This window comes from Chrysemys picta, chromosome 3, assembly GCF_011386835.1.
Source record: "Chrysemys picta bellii isolate R12L10 chromosome 3, ASM1138683v2, whole genome shotgun sequence".
Taxonomy (NCBI): Eukaryota; Metazoa; Chordata; order Testudines; family Emydidae; genus Chrysemys; species Chrysemys picta.
Window position 1 is genome coordinate 699,245 of NC_088793.1, and position 13,142 is coordinate 712,386.

The 13,142-nt window shown below is 56.1% G+C and overlaps 1 protein-coding gene across 6 annotated transcripts in view; it reads right to left on the reverse strand.

The window, feature by feature from the left end:
* Positions 1 to 655: 655 nt before the first annotated feature.
* IFT172 (intraflagellar transport 172) overlaps positions 656 to 13,142 on the reverse strand; it is a 105,219-nt gene continuing 92,732 nt past the window's right edge. For 4 of the 6 annotated variants that reach the window (XM_005293612.4, XM_065590020.1, XM_065590017.1 and 1 more), the window contains 6 exons: positions 11,704 to 11,799; positions 4,966 to 5,025; positions 3,361 to 3,459; positions 2,043 to 2,196; positions 1,361 to 1,452; positions 656 to 829 (listed from right to left, as the gene is read on the reverse strand). In XM_005293612.4, coding sequence (XP_005293669.2) covers positions 740 to 829; positions 1,361 to 1,452; positions 2,043 to 2,196; positions 3,361 to 3,459; positions 4,966 to 5,025; positions 11,704 to 11,799 — 591 coding nt within the window. In that variant the 3' untranslated portion in view covers positions 656 to 739. Of the gene's footprint in view, positions 830 to 1,360; positions 1,453 to 2,042; positions 2,197 to 3,294; positions 3,460 to 4,965; positions 5,026 to 11,703; positions 11,800 to 13,142 lie in introns of all 6 variants that reach the window. The other 2 variants (XR_010600012.1, XR_010600013.1) reach the window with 1 other exon arrangement.

A 13,142-nucleotide genomic window follows, 5' to 3' on the forward strand; every position in this document is an offset into this window, starting at 1 on the left:
GGGGAGAGGCCTGGCAGTGGCTATGGGGGTGTTAAGGGGGGAGGAGCCTGGCAGTGGGTGGGGCATTGAAGAAAGGGGAGGAGCCTGGCAGTGGGTGGGGCATTGAGGAAAGGGGAGGAGCCTGGCAGGGGTAGGGCTGTGTAGAAAGGGGAGGAGCCTGGCAGTGGGTGGGGCATTGAGGAAAGGGGAGGAGCCTGGCACTGCAGCCAGGTGGGGGGAAGGACTCTGTCTCTGGGGCCAGCCCCTGTTGCTCAGCAGTGTGCTCGGTCCTGCCATTGCGCCCGTGCCCTAGAGGAAGATGTGGGGTGCTGGACACTGCTTGTACAGTCAGGGCCTGCTGCTCGGCACCCGACGCTCCCCCTGCACTTGCATCCCCCAGGCAGCGGAAGGGCCCAGCCTACGCTGGCCCCACAGGGCGTGGTCTGGAGGGCAGGGCCCCTGTGCGCGTTCTTGGTAGCTCTGAGCCTGGCCTGAGCCCTGTCACTTCAGGGCCCTCCCCGTGCTGTGAGCCTGTCGGGCTCCTGCGCTCGCCCCCTGCCTGGCCGGCACTGGGTGCCCCGTGCAGCCGGGGAGATGCGTGCCGTGGGCTGGAGGCAGTGGGATGCTGCCCACCCCTGGGGAAGTGCAGGACGCGCAGGCAAGGCCGGACACGGGATCAGGACCACGGCTAGGGCTCCACAGCCTGCTTTAATGGGAGGCGGGGCTCAGGCCTGGCGGCCGGCCCGGGGCACTGCCACGCTCACTGGAAGGAGAAGCTGCTGCTCGGCAGCCCCCCGGACCACTGGCCGATGAACTTGAGCACGTCTTGGCACACGGGACTATGGGACGTCTGCAAGAGAGAAGAGGCGGCGCTGGGCACGGGCTTGCAGAGCCGGGTTGTGAGGCTGAACTCAGCTCCCTGGGAGTCAGCGCATCCCCCCGCTCCCTCCTGGGCTGCCTGGGCAATGCGAGCCCAGCCCCCGAGCATGGGCCTGACCAGGCAGCAGCTGGGCCCAGCCCCCCGACCTCACCTGCCTCCCGCCCCCACAGGGGGGGCACCGCTACACTAGGGCAGCCGCGGAGCCGGTCCTCTGGACTGGAGCAGGGTGGGGCACAGCCCTGGGGCTACTGGGGGTGGGCTGGGGAAAGGGGGGACCCAGTGGGATAATACACATGGGGGCTGCGTGGGGCTGGGCCAGGCTCAGACCCCGTGGGAGGGCTGGGGCCAGCCAGTTTCTCTCCAGCTGAGAGGTGCTGGGCGGGGAGGGGTGGGTAGGTGGCTGCCCCCCATTCTCCCTCCCAGTGGGTACAGGCCTGTGAGTGATCAGAGCCTCTGCCTTGTCCTGCCCCTCCCATGAAGACAGGCCCTGCCCCCGCTCACCTTGACGGCCATCAGGAACTTGTTCCATGTGTCTTTGTTGGCTTCTTTCCCAGGCCGCTTGAACTCGACCTTGTTCCTCAGCACGGGGTAGCCTGGACACAGACAGGCCGGTGAGCGGGGCCGAGCCCAGCTCCGCCCGACCCCCAGCCCTGCCGGCACCCCCGCAGGGGCTGGCCCGGGTGCTTAGCCAACAGTGCCACACTGGGCAGAGCCGGCGCGGGGACCCCGAGGTGCTGGGGGCCCGAACACACAGCAATGCCCCTGCCAGGACCACGCCCCACGCCCGAGGCCTTTGCCTGCAGTTCCCTCGCCAGTGTCTGGAGCCCCCTGCTGCCAATTCCACTCCCTGCCACCAAGCCTGCTCCCCCCTGGTCCCAAACCTGCCTCCCACCCACCAACCCTGCCCAAAACCTCCCCCCCCAGTTGTCAATCCTGCCCCCATGGGTCCCAAACCTCTCCCCATCCTGCCCCCCCCGCCAAGCCTGCCTCCTCCCCCCCCCCCAGGTTGCAAATCTCCCCCCCACAGCCAATCCTGCCCACCCAGGTCTGAATCATGCCCCCGATTCCCCAGGTTCTGATCCTGTCCCCTCTGTGTCAAACCTCCCCCCCACTGCCAATCTGCCGCCCCCTGGGTCCCAATCCTGCCCCCCATCCCCACGGGGCTGAGGGCCCAGGGACTCACCGGTAAGCAGGCAAGGCAGCGAGCGCACACCTGTGCTCGTGGCCACCAGCGAAGCCTCGTATGTGTCCCGCTCGTCTCGGGGCAGGACCTGCTCCAGCCGCTGGTCCATGGACATGGTGAGCACCCAGTCCCTGATCTCCTCCCGAGTCGCCTCCTGCCGCACAGCACAGAGCACTGTTGACTCCGGGCACCGGCCTGCGAGCCGGCCTGGCCCCGAGACCAGGGTGGGGGTCAGGCCCCCAGACCCTGAACACCCACTGACAGAGGAGGCCCTGGTCACTTGCATCCCCTGCCCGGTCCTGAGAGCTTGGGGGGGAGGGGGCTGGTCACTAACCCCCTACTCACCGGTGCTGAGAGCTGGGGCCTCATCCCTCGCTTCCTTTACCCCCCAGTCCTGAGAGCTGGGAGTCTGGCTCCTCGCCTCCCTAGTCCTCTGATCCTGAGACCTGGGGGCCTGATCCTTCCCTCCCCCCACTCACCTGTCCCTGAGACCTGGGGCCCTGGTTCCTTGTGCCATCCCCTATTGCTGGGAGCTGGGGCCCTGCTCCCTCACTTCCCCTGGCCCTGAGAGCCCGGAGCCTGGTCCCTCATGCTTAGGGTTACCATATGTCTGGTTTTTCCCGGACATGTCCGGCTTTTTGGTAATGAAACCCCCGTCCAGGGGGAACTGCCAAAAAGCCGAACATGTCCGGGAAAAATACCGGCCGGGCACTTCCCCTCCCGGGCTCCAGCTGCTCTGCTCCTCCCCTGACTCTTCGGCTCTGTTTAAGAGCCGAGCTGCCCGAGCGCTCTGGCTTCGGGCAGCCCCCATGCCTCCGGACCCCAGCCACTGGCCGGGCACTTCCCCTCCTGGGCTCCGGGGGCGCAGGGTCCGGAGGCATGGGGGCTGCCCGAAGCCCGAGCGCTACCGGCTTCACGGTTTGCCAGGCAGCCTCCAGACCCTGCGTCCCCAGCTGGGCGCTTCCCCTCCCGGGCTCCAGCTGCGCTGGGGAAGTGCCAGCCGGGGGCGCAGGGTCTGGGGGCTGCCCGGCAAACCGTGAAGCCGGTAGCGCTCGGGCAGCCCTTTTCGCATGGCTGGGAGGGAGGAGGGGGAGTTAGGGCGGGGACTTTGGGGAAGGGGCGAAGTTGGGGCGGGGAAGGGGAAGGGGCAGGGCCTGTGGAGTGTCCTCTTTTTTTATTTTTTAAATATGGTAACCCTACTCATGCTCCCCACCCCCTGTTGCTGAGTCAGGTCCCTCACACCCCCACTTACTGCTGAGAGCTAGGCCCTGTGCTGGCCTGGGGCTGAGGGAAGCGGGGGTGGGGGGACGACACTCACAGCCACGTGCTGATGTGCTGGGAGCGGCACCTCGAAGGGGATGTCCGTGTTCTGGAAGTCTACGTGGTCCAGGGCATCGAGTGTGCCCTCTTCGATGGCCTGGGGGCAAAGGGAGAGCGCTGCAGGGGGGGCCAGCATCCTGCAGTGCCAGCCCAGGCAGCACAAACCTCCCGCACCAGCAAAGGCCCCAGCAGGGTCCCAGGAGATGCCTTTGCCACTCCTAGCAGACACACCCACGGCTCACATTAGCCCTGACCTTGCAGCCAGCTGCTCGTCCACCTGGTGAGCCAGGCCCCATCCTGCGGGACCTACATTCTCTGTTCCGAGGGTACGTCCTGGTATTCAGCTCTGTGCACACGAGCCCAGCACACCGCCGAGTGGGTGAGGGATGCGCGCTTTGGCGCTTCCACCTGAGACCCGAGGAAGAGCTCCATGCAGGGCTCTCTGCTAAGCCCTCCCTCCGCCATCTGTCTCATACCCTGGGGCCACCCAGCTACAACAGCCCTGCCTCCAGCTTGCCGGGGGGCCAGGTCGCTCCGTGGAACCCACGTGTCCCCATCATGATTTACCGAGTTTTCTGTACGCTGTCAAATTTATCAGAGATTTTTATATTTCCTCCCGGATCCTCGATGAAGATATTGGAGCTGAGAGCCCCCATTAGACCCCCCCACACCCCCACTGGATGACAACTGCCCATCTACTATTTGCCACCCACTAGCTAGCCGCTGGTGAATCCATTGAATGGGGTGCTACTGATCTGGCATCGTGTTAATGTTTGTCTGACCTGTCAGGCTGGCAGGACTAAACCGCAGCCCTGACACAAGTTTAGCAGCCAGGCGTATGAGACCTATTTTCCATAGAGCGATCAGCAAACGCTGCTGCCTTTCAATTCTCAATGGAGTGTGCCCCAGCCAACAGGACAGCGATCGACACCCTTGGCCAGGGGCCGGGGAACTGGGTCCCCCACCTGGCCCCTGCTGCTAGGGAGTCCAGGGTTAGAATGGAAAAAGGCACAGGCCCTCTACTCGAGCAGCTGGAACCTGAGTGAACCGCCTTGCCAGCTGCTCTGGGGTCCCTGCTGGGTGCCGGCCCAACAGAAGGGCAAGGAAAGGGCTGAGCTGGACGCTTTCCTTCCTGGTTCTTGAGCAGGCAGCAGCCGAAGTGTCAGGAAAGGAGAACAGCTTCCCTCCCTCGTTCGGGGCCACCTCCAGGCCAGACATCACGGCCCTTCTGGCCTGGAAGTCTCGAGGGCTGCGGCCGTGCTGCTCCGGACATGCAGCCAGGGCTTTGCTCGGACAAGCCACCGTTTCACTCTGTGCCATTTCCAACCTGCAGCGTTCAGCCACATGCACACGCTCCCCCGTGGGTCCCCGAGGCAGGGCTGGGACATTCTCTGTCCTTCCATAGGCACCTCCCCTGCAGCCCCCCAACTCAGAACAGCCTGCCCCACACCGAGCCGGCGCTAGGAGTGAGCAGCCTGAGCAATTGCTTAGGGCCCCGAGCCCCTTCATTGTTAGTATCTCTGCCTAGGGCCCCAATGGGCTGGCACCAGCACAGCTCCCCACCCCTGTGCCGCCTTTACCCTCATCCCCATGTGCTACTCACGTCTGTGAGATCCAGGAAACGGTTCAGGAAGATGAATGCCATGTTCTCCCAGCCGACCGCCTAGTGCAGAGAAAGCAAGAATGCGCGTGAGTGGTGGGAAGCTGATGCTGCCCATCCACGCAGGCTCTGGGGAGCCCTGGCCACGTCCCACCCACTGGTGATGTGAGGAAATGCACGCTGGGCTAAGAGCAGTAACCTTCAGCCAGACAACGGGGGGCACCTGCATTGCGCCTTGCTGAGCAGCCAGGGTTCGGGGGGAAACCAGGCAACGAAGGCTTCTGGGGCAGTGAATCTGCAGGGTTCAGCGAAAACAGCAGCATCCCGCACAGCCCCGAGGCCCATCACAGCCCCAGCTACTCCAGAGGCAGGTGTGAGACCGTAAGACCGCCAAGCAGCAGATGTGTGATAACTTGCCCCCATGAGGGCCTCATCCTGGGCACTCATACTTGGAGCTCAGATTATTTGTTTGTGGGCTTGTCGAAATGAACAGTGAGTGTGCGGCAAGCCGGGGCATGAATTTACCGCGCACTAGCCTGCTCTGCGCTCCCCGGCTCTGTCCCCTTCACAACACAACACAACAGCCTATAGACAGCTAACAAGACTACAAAAGAATGGGAAAGAAAAACCTGGAGACAGCTCCCTTCAGGCTCTGGGCTCTCTTCCTTCACTGCGCACTGCAGGAGTCACTGGGGGTTCAGAGCAAGTCTCAGTCTGTTCCCCTTTTAGTTAAGGGGATGCACACCCTCCTCTGCGACAGCAGGGGCTCTGCTAGCCTCTCTCCAGGGCCAGAGCTCCACAACCTGGTCCAGTCCCAGGTCTGCCCTCAGCTCAGGTGAGTTCCCTCCTTGTAACTCCTCGGGCAGGGCCACTCCAGGCCAGAGCAGCTCCTTAACCCCTTCCGTGCCAGTGCAAGGTCTGCACACCCCATCATACATAAACATAAGAACGGCCATACTAGGTCAGACCAATGGTCCATCTACCCTAGTGCCCTGTTTTCCGACAGTGGCCGATGCCACAACTACAGTATAAGGTGTCAATCAACAATTAATCTATACACCTACCTATGACATTAACTTTAAAGAGGATGGAGCTCGGCTGTTCTCAGTGGTGGCAGATGACAGAACAAGGAGCAATGGTCTCAAGTTGCGGTGGGGGAAGTCCAGGTTGGATATCAGGAAAAACTATTTCACTAGGAGGGTGGTGAAACACTGGAATGCGTTACCTAGGGAGGTGGTGGAGTCTCCTTCCTTGGAGGTTTTTAAGGCCCGGCTTGACAAAGCCCTGGCTGGGATGATTTAGCTGGGAATTGGTCCTGCTTTGAGCAGGGGTTTGGACTAGATGACCTCTTGAGGTCCCTTCCAACTCTGATATTCTATGATTCTATGATTCTATGAACTTTCAAAACTCATGGTGATCGGGGGAGGTCCCGGACGATTGGAAAAAGGCTAATGTAGTGCCCAGCTTTAAACAAGGGAAGAAGAAGAATCCAGGGAACTACAGACTGGTCAGCCTCACCTCAGTCCCCGGAAAAATCATGGAGCAGGTCCTCAAGGAAACGATTTTGAAGCATTGGAGGGTGATCAGGAACAGTCAACATAGATTCACCAAGGGCAAGTCATGCCTGACCAACCTAATTGCCTTCTATGAGAAGATAACTGGCTCTGTGGATATGGGGAAAGCAGTGGATGTGATCTATCTTGACTTCAGCAAAGCTTTTGATACGGTCTCCCACAGTATTCTTGCCAGCAAGTTAAAAAAGTCTGGATTGGATGAATAGATTATAAGGTGGATAGAAAGCTGGCTAGATCGTCAGGCTCAACGGGTAGTGATCAACGGCTCCATGTCTAGTTGACAGCCGATATTAAGCGGCGTGCCCCAAAGGTCGGTCCTGGGGCCGGTTTTGTTCAATATCTTCATTAATGATCTGGAGGATGGCGTGGACTGCACTCTCAGCAAGTTTGCAGATGACACTAATTTGGGAGGAGTGGTAGATACGCTGGAGGGTAGGGATCGGATACAGAGGGACCTAGACAAATTAGAGGATTGGGCCAAAAGACATCTGATGAGGTTGTTTAGTCTGCAGAAGAGAAGAATGAGGGGGGATTTGATAGCTGCTTTCAACTACCTGAAAGGGGGTTCCAAAGAGAATGGATCTAAACTGTTCTCAGTGGTAGCAGATGACTAGGAGGTTGGTGAAGCACTGGAATGGGTTACCTAGGGAGGTGGTGGAATCTCCTTCCTTACAGGTTTTTAAGGTCAGGCTTGACAAAGCCCTGGCTGGGATGATTTAGCTGGGAATTGGTCCTGCTTTGAGCAGGGGGTTGGACTAGATACCTCCTGAGGTCCCTTCCAACCCTGAGATTCTATGATTCTATGACGCTGGTAGAGCAGGTGCCAGCTCTTGCCAAGGCTGTAGGCATCAGCTGAGCACAGACAAACTCATAGCTGGAAAACAAACCAGCTCACTTGTATGCTAGTATTCTTTAAGACAGGTGCTAGCCTTTGAGGACGTGTGTAGTATTTAGATTTTATGAATGCTTCTAAAGTTGCTGCCTGCATTAATCAGACTTGTAATGCCTGTATCCTGTGCTGTAAGGTGATACGTACCTTTTGCTTTGTAATGGTATAAATGCCTGCTCTGGACTTGTGAAGCCTGGCAGGAGTGGTTGCCGTGCCCATCAAGAAGGACTATCAAAACTAAATGGGCCATTGTGGAACATCATGATACAAAGACTGGGTTGATGGCCCTCTCACCCCCAGGAAGGTGCTACTGTCAAGAAAGTTGGTCCCATCAGTGTGAATTCTGGGAGAAGAGAATAAAGATAGCTGACATGACACTTTTTCATCTCTGCTGTCTGGATTCTCACAGGACTGGAGCTCGGAAACAAAAGCAGGGATCCCCAGGGTCAACCATGGGTTACACCTAAAAGACATTCAGTGCTGACCGATTACTGCAACTCTGTCAGACCTGCGGGTGGCTATATTACAACAGAAAAACTTCAAAAACAGACTCCAACGAGAAACTGCTGAGCTAGAATTGATATGCAAACTAGACACAATCAACTCCGGTTTGAATAAAGACTGGGAATGGCTGAGCCATTACAAACATTGAATCTATCTCCCCTTGTAAGTATTCTCACACTTGTTATCTGTCTGTACTGAGCTAGCTTGATTATCACTTCAAAAGTTTGTTTTCTCTTAATTAATTGGCCTCTCAGAGGTGGTAAGACAACTCCCACCTGTTTATGCTCTCTGTCTGTGTGTATATATATCTCCTCAATATATGTTCCATTCTATATGCATCCGAAGAAGTGGGCTGTAGTCCACGAAAGCTTATGCTCTAATAAATTTGTTAGTCTCTAAGGTGCCACAAGTCCTCCTGTTCTTCTTTTTGCGGATACAGACTAACACGGCTGCTACTCTGAATCTGTCACCTTTTGGAACCACAGACTGTAACTCATTTGTGTATATATGTTACCTGCTTTAACCTGTAAATAACTCTCATTTCTTTTCCTAGTTAATACACGCTGAGTTAGTTTACTGTAGGATTGACTACAAGTGCTGTCTTTGGTGTGAGATCTGAGGTACAAATTGACCTGGGGTAAGTGACTGGTCTCTTGGGACTGAGACAATCTGAACCTTTTGTAATCTTTGCTATATGGCAACCAAAGAATCACATAGTCCAGCTTGCCCGGGTGGCAGAGAGACAGGAGGGCCCAAGGGGCCTGTCAGGGACTCCACGGTAAGGCTGTTCTAGTGCTTCCAGAGCCCACGTTTGTTACTGGGTTGGTGGCAGCTAACTATAGGACACACCACCAGCATGGGGCGTCCGCCCCGCTTTCTGACAGCCTGCCGGGAGTGTGGCACTCACAGGCATGAGCCACTCCAAGCAGCGAGAGGGTACACGACCCTCCCAATTACACTGCTCTACAGCCAAAATGCTTCTGAAATAAATGTAGTCAAACTTTACTAATTCTGGGTCACTGAAAATGATGCTTAAAATTGTTGATTGGCTCTAGTTTTCAAGATATGCTATTGGGTCAGTATATACGACCCTGGACTTGGGAATGGCAGAGGATAAGTGAGTTATAAAGGGAAGGGATCTCAATTTAAACCAGAATTGACTAAAATACATCTTTGACTGGATCTATAAATAAATCAATGACTGGGTTTGGACAGTACTTGCTTTTTAGGCAAAACAATGAATGATGCAATCTGAAGCTGGTATTGTGTCATACATGATATGAATTGCATCATGTTATTCCTAGAAGTCATGGATGATGCAATCATAACGAAGCTTACATCACTCTGCTGAACAAATTGCCCTATATCAGCTCTAGAAATAATACAGTGTCGTGCTCTCTTATTTGTCAGTGTTTGATTTTGCAAAGGGACACATTTCTGTTTAGCCAAAGTGAGCAGAGATGCCTTGTACTTGTGTGAACAGTGCAGATAACTTCTGCTATGTTTGTGGTGAAGTGACTTTTGCATCACAAAAGCGCAGTATAACCACTATGGTTAAGAAAGGCTATCACCTTTATTTTGGCTGTAAAATTGGAGATCAGGACAAGAGGTGGGCCCCACACATATGCTGCAACACTTGTGCAACAAATCTTCGCCAGCGGTTGAACAGGAAAAGGAAATCTATGCCTTTTGCAGTGCCAATGATTTGGAGAGAGCCAACAGATCATACCAGCCATTGTTACTTCTGCATGATGCGTCCAGTTGGGAAAGGTGTGTCAAAGAAGAAAAAGTGGACTGTGCATTATCCAAACATTCCATCAGCTATACGCCCAGTACCCCACAGAGAAGGACTGCCGGTTCCTGATGCATCAGAATCATCCTCACTTGAGTCAGATGAGGAAGAGGAAGAGGATGAAACTTCTGGTCCTGACAGTCATTGGAGCATGGGAGGAAAAGTGTTCAGCATCCACCACTTGTTGAATCAAGGAAGATTTTGTTACCAGCCTTACACATCAAGTTGGGTCTGATGAAGAACTTTGTCAAGGCCATTAACAAAACACAAGCAGCTTTCAAGTACCTCCGTGGAAAATTTCCAAGGTTAAGTGAAGCTAAGATAAAGGAAGGTGTCTTTGTTGGTCCTCAGATTTGTGAACTTCTTCGAGATGATGCATTTGACCATGCACTGCGTGGCAAGGAAAAGACGGCATGGAAAGCCTTCCAGTTAGTGGCAATAAATTTTCTCGGAAACAACAAGGCAGACAACTACAGGTTGTTGGTGGAAAACCTCCTCAAGGCATACAAAAGCCTTGGTTGCAACATGTCACTAAAGATACATTTTTTGCACTCTCATCTAGATTTTTTTCCACTGAACTGCGGAGCAGTGAGTGACGAGCACGGCGAACGATTTCACCAGGACATTGCAACAATGAAGAAACGCTATCAGGGCAAATGGAGCCCATCAATGCTTGCAGACTATTGCTGGACAGTGACAAGAGATGCTCCATTTAATGAATACAAGAGACAAGCCAAGAAGTCACTGAATAGGACTAAACTATGTACATAATAGTTTTTTGCCTTTTGTTTCATAATAAATTTTATTTATATAACCCTTTTGCTGATTTTTAAAGTGTTACATAAACAGGACAGGTGAAATATTATCATGTAAAGCCACCATAAACACATGAAAAGACCTAGGTTTACAATTTATGATTAAAACTCTACTATCTACACAATATACACAGACATAAAATGTAAAAACTTAAATATCTTAGAAACAGTAGCCAATCAGTTGTTTTAATTGTCATATTTGAATTCAGCACATCAAAATACATAATAAATAGCACATTTTATCTCTGAAGCAGACGACTTCTCAAAAATTGTAGACCAGTGTTAAGTGTATTTACAAAATCACTATTTCAGCCTGAAGCCTGGGAGTTTTACCAGCACGAGCGTATTTTATGAGCGTGTGCATGAGCCCATGTGTCACGCACCACCAATCCGATCTGATGAACACAGCGAATGTGGGGCGTTGGTCTCCACTGCCCCGGTGGGTCACGCACTGGCTGTGCAGTGAGGGGCAGACAGAAGGCTTATATTCACACACACACCCCGCCCCCCCGGTACTGGAGTGCACCTGCAGGGGCCACCGGGGGCAGGTAGAGCGTGAGACGCAGCCTGTGGCTGGCGGGATGACACCAGTGCCCCAAGCCCCACTGACAGTCTCTGGCTCACCTCCCATCACACCCTCCCTGCACAGTCTGCGGAGGAGGGGGGAAGCTGGAGGGGCGATAGCAGAGGAGGTGGTGATGGCAGAGGAGGTCCAGGACAGGGACTGGTCAAGATAATTAAGGACCCTAAGTGGCACAGGAGGGCAGCTTTCCTGGCCAGATCCTCCCGGTCTCCCCAATCGGGGTGGGGGCCAGGAATGCAACAAGGGGGAATCGCTGACCCCCAGGGCCCCATGCCCATCCCTCTCTCCCTAACCCTCCCACCCTCCCCAATCTGAGGACACCCACTCCCCTGCCAGGCCCGTCACCCTCTCCTCATGCCCCATGGGATATGTGCTCATAGAGAACCCCCGAGGAGGGGCATTTGCAGCCACATTTGCCGAGGGGCTGGTGGATGGTGGGGGCAGGAGCCCACCAGGCAGGATGGAGGGAGGGAGGGAAAGCTGCCAGAGAAGGACCCACTCCCCCACTGCAGACAGAGAGCCCATGGGAGCCAGGTGACCAGGCCCTGCTGCCACTGGCTCCTGCATATCAGGCTGCTTCTTACCTTGGCTGCTGTGCCAGCTTCATAAAAGGCCTTGTCTGCGGGGATGAGCTCGGTGTGGCGCAGCAGGGAGATGGAGAGCTTGGCCGCCACCACATCCTGAGGGCAAAGATGCCTTGAGAGCCACCCGGAGCCAACACGTATGAGAAACAGTGACCCAGTCTGGATCCCCAGTGCCCAGTGTCTGAGTCCCGGAGATCCCTGCCCAGATCCCTAGTGCCCAGTGTCTGAGTCCCAGAGATCCCTGCCCAGATCCCCAACGCCCAATGTCTGAGTCCCGGAGATCCCTGCCCAGATCCCCAGTGCCCAATGTCTGAGTCCCGGAGATCCCTGCCCAGATCCCCAGTGCCCAATGTCTGAGTCCCAGAGATCCCTGCCCAGATCCCCAGTGCCCAATGTCCGAGTCCCGGAGATCCCTGCCCAGATCCCCAACGCCCAGTGTCTGAGTCCCAGAGATCCCTGCCCAGATCCCCAACGCCCAATGTCTGAGTCCCGGAGATCCCTGCCCAGATCCCCAGTGCCCAATGTCTGAGTCCCGGAGATCCCTGCCCAGATCCCCAGTGCCCAATGTCTGAGTCCCGGAGATCCCTGCCCAGATCCCCAGTGCCCAATGTCTGAGTCCCGGAGATCCCTGCCCAGATCCCCAACGCCCAGTGTCTGAGTCCCAGAGATCCCTGCCCAGATCCCCAACGCCCAATGTCTGAGTCCCGGAGATCCCTGCCCAGATCCCCAGTGCCCAGTGTCTGAGTCCCAGAGATCCCTGCCCAGATCCCCAGTGCCCAATGTCTGAGTCCCGGAGATCCCTGCCCAGATCCCCAGTGCCCAATGTCTGAGTCCCGGAGATCCCTGCCCAGATCCCCAACGCCCAGTGTCTGAGTCCCGGAGATCCCTTTCCAGATCCCTAGTGCCCCATGTCTGAGTCCCGGAGATCCCTGCCCAGATCCCCAGTGCCCAATGTCTGAGTCCCGGAGATCCCTGCCCAGATCCCTAGTGCCCAGTGTCTGAGTCCCAGAGATCCCTGCCCAGATCCCCAACGCCCAATGTCTGAGCCCCGGAGAGCCCTGTCCTCTCTCCCCAGCACCCACTATCTGAGCCCCGAAGAGCCCTGCCCAGATCCCTAGTGCCCAGTGTCTAAGCCCCAGAGAGCCCTGCCCTCCCTCTGCCCCGTCCGTATCCCCAGCGCCCAATGTCTGAGCCCCGGAGAGCTCTGTCCTCTCTCTGCCCCGTCCGTATCCCCAGCACCCAGTGTCTGAGCCCTGGAGAGCCCTGTCCTCTCTCTGCCCCGTCCATATCCCAGCACCCAGTGTCTGAGCCCTGGAGAGCCCTGTCCTCTCTCTGCCCCGTCCATATCCCCAGCACCCAGTGTCTGAGCCCCGGAGAGCTCTGTCCTCTCTCTGCCCCGTCCGTATCCCAGCACCCAGTGTCTAAGCCCCGGAGAGCTC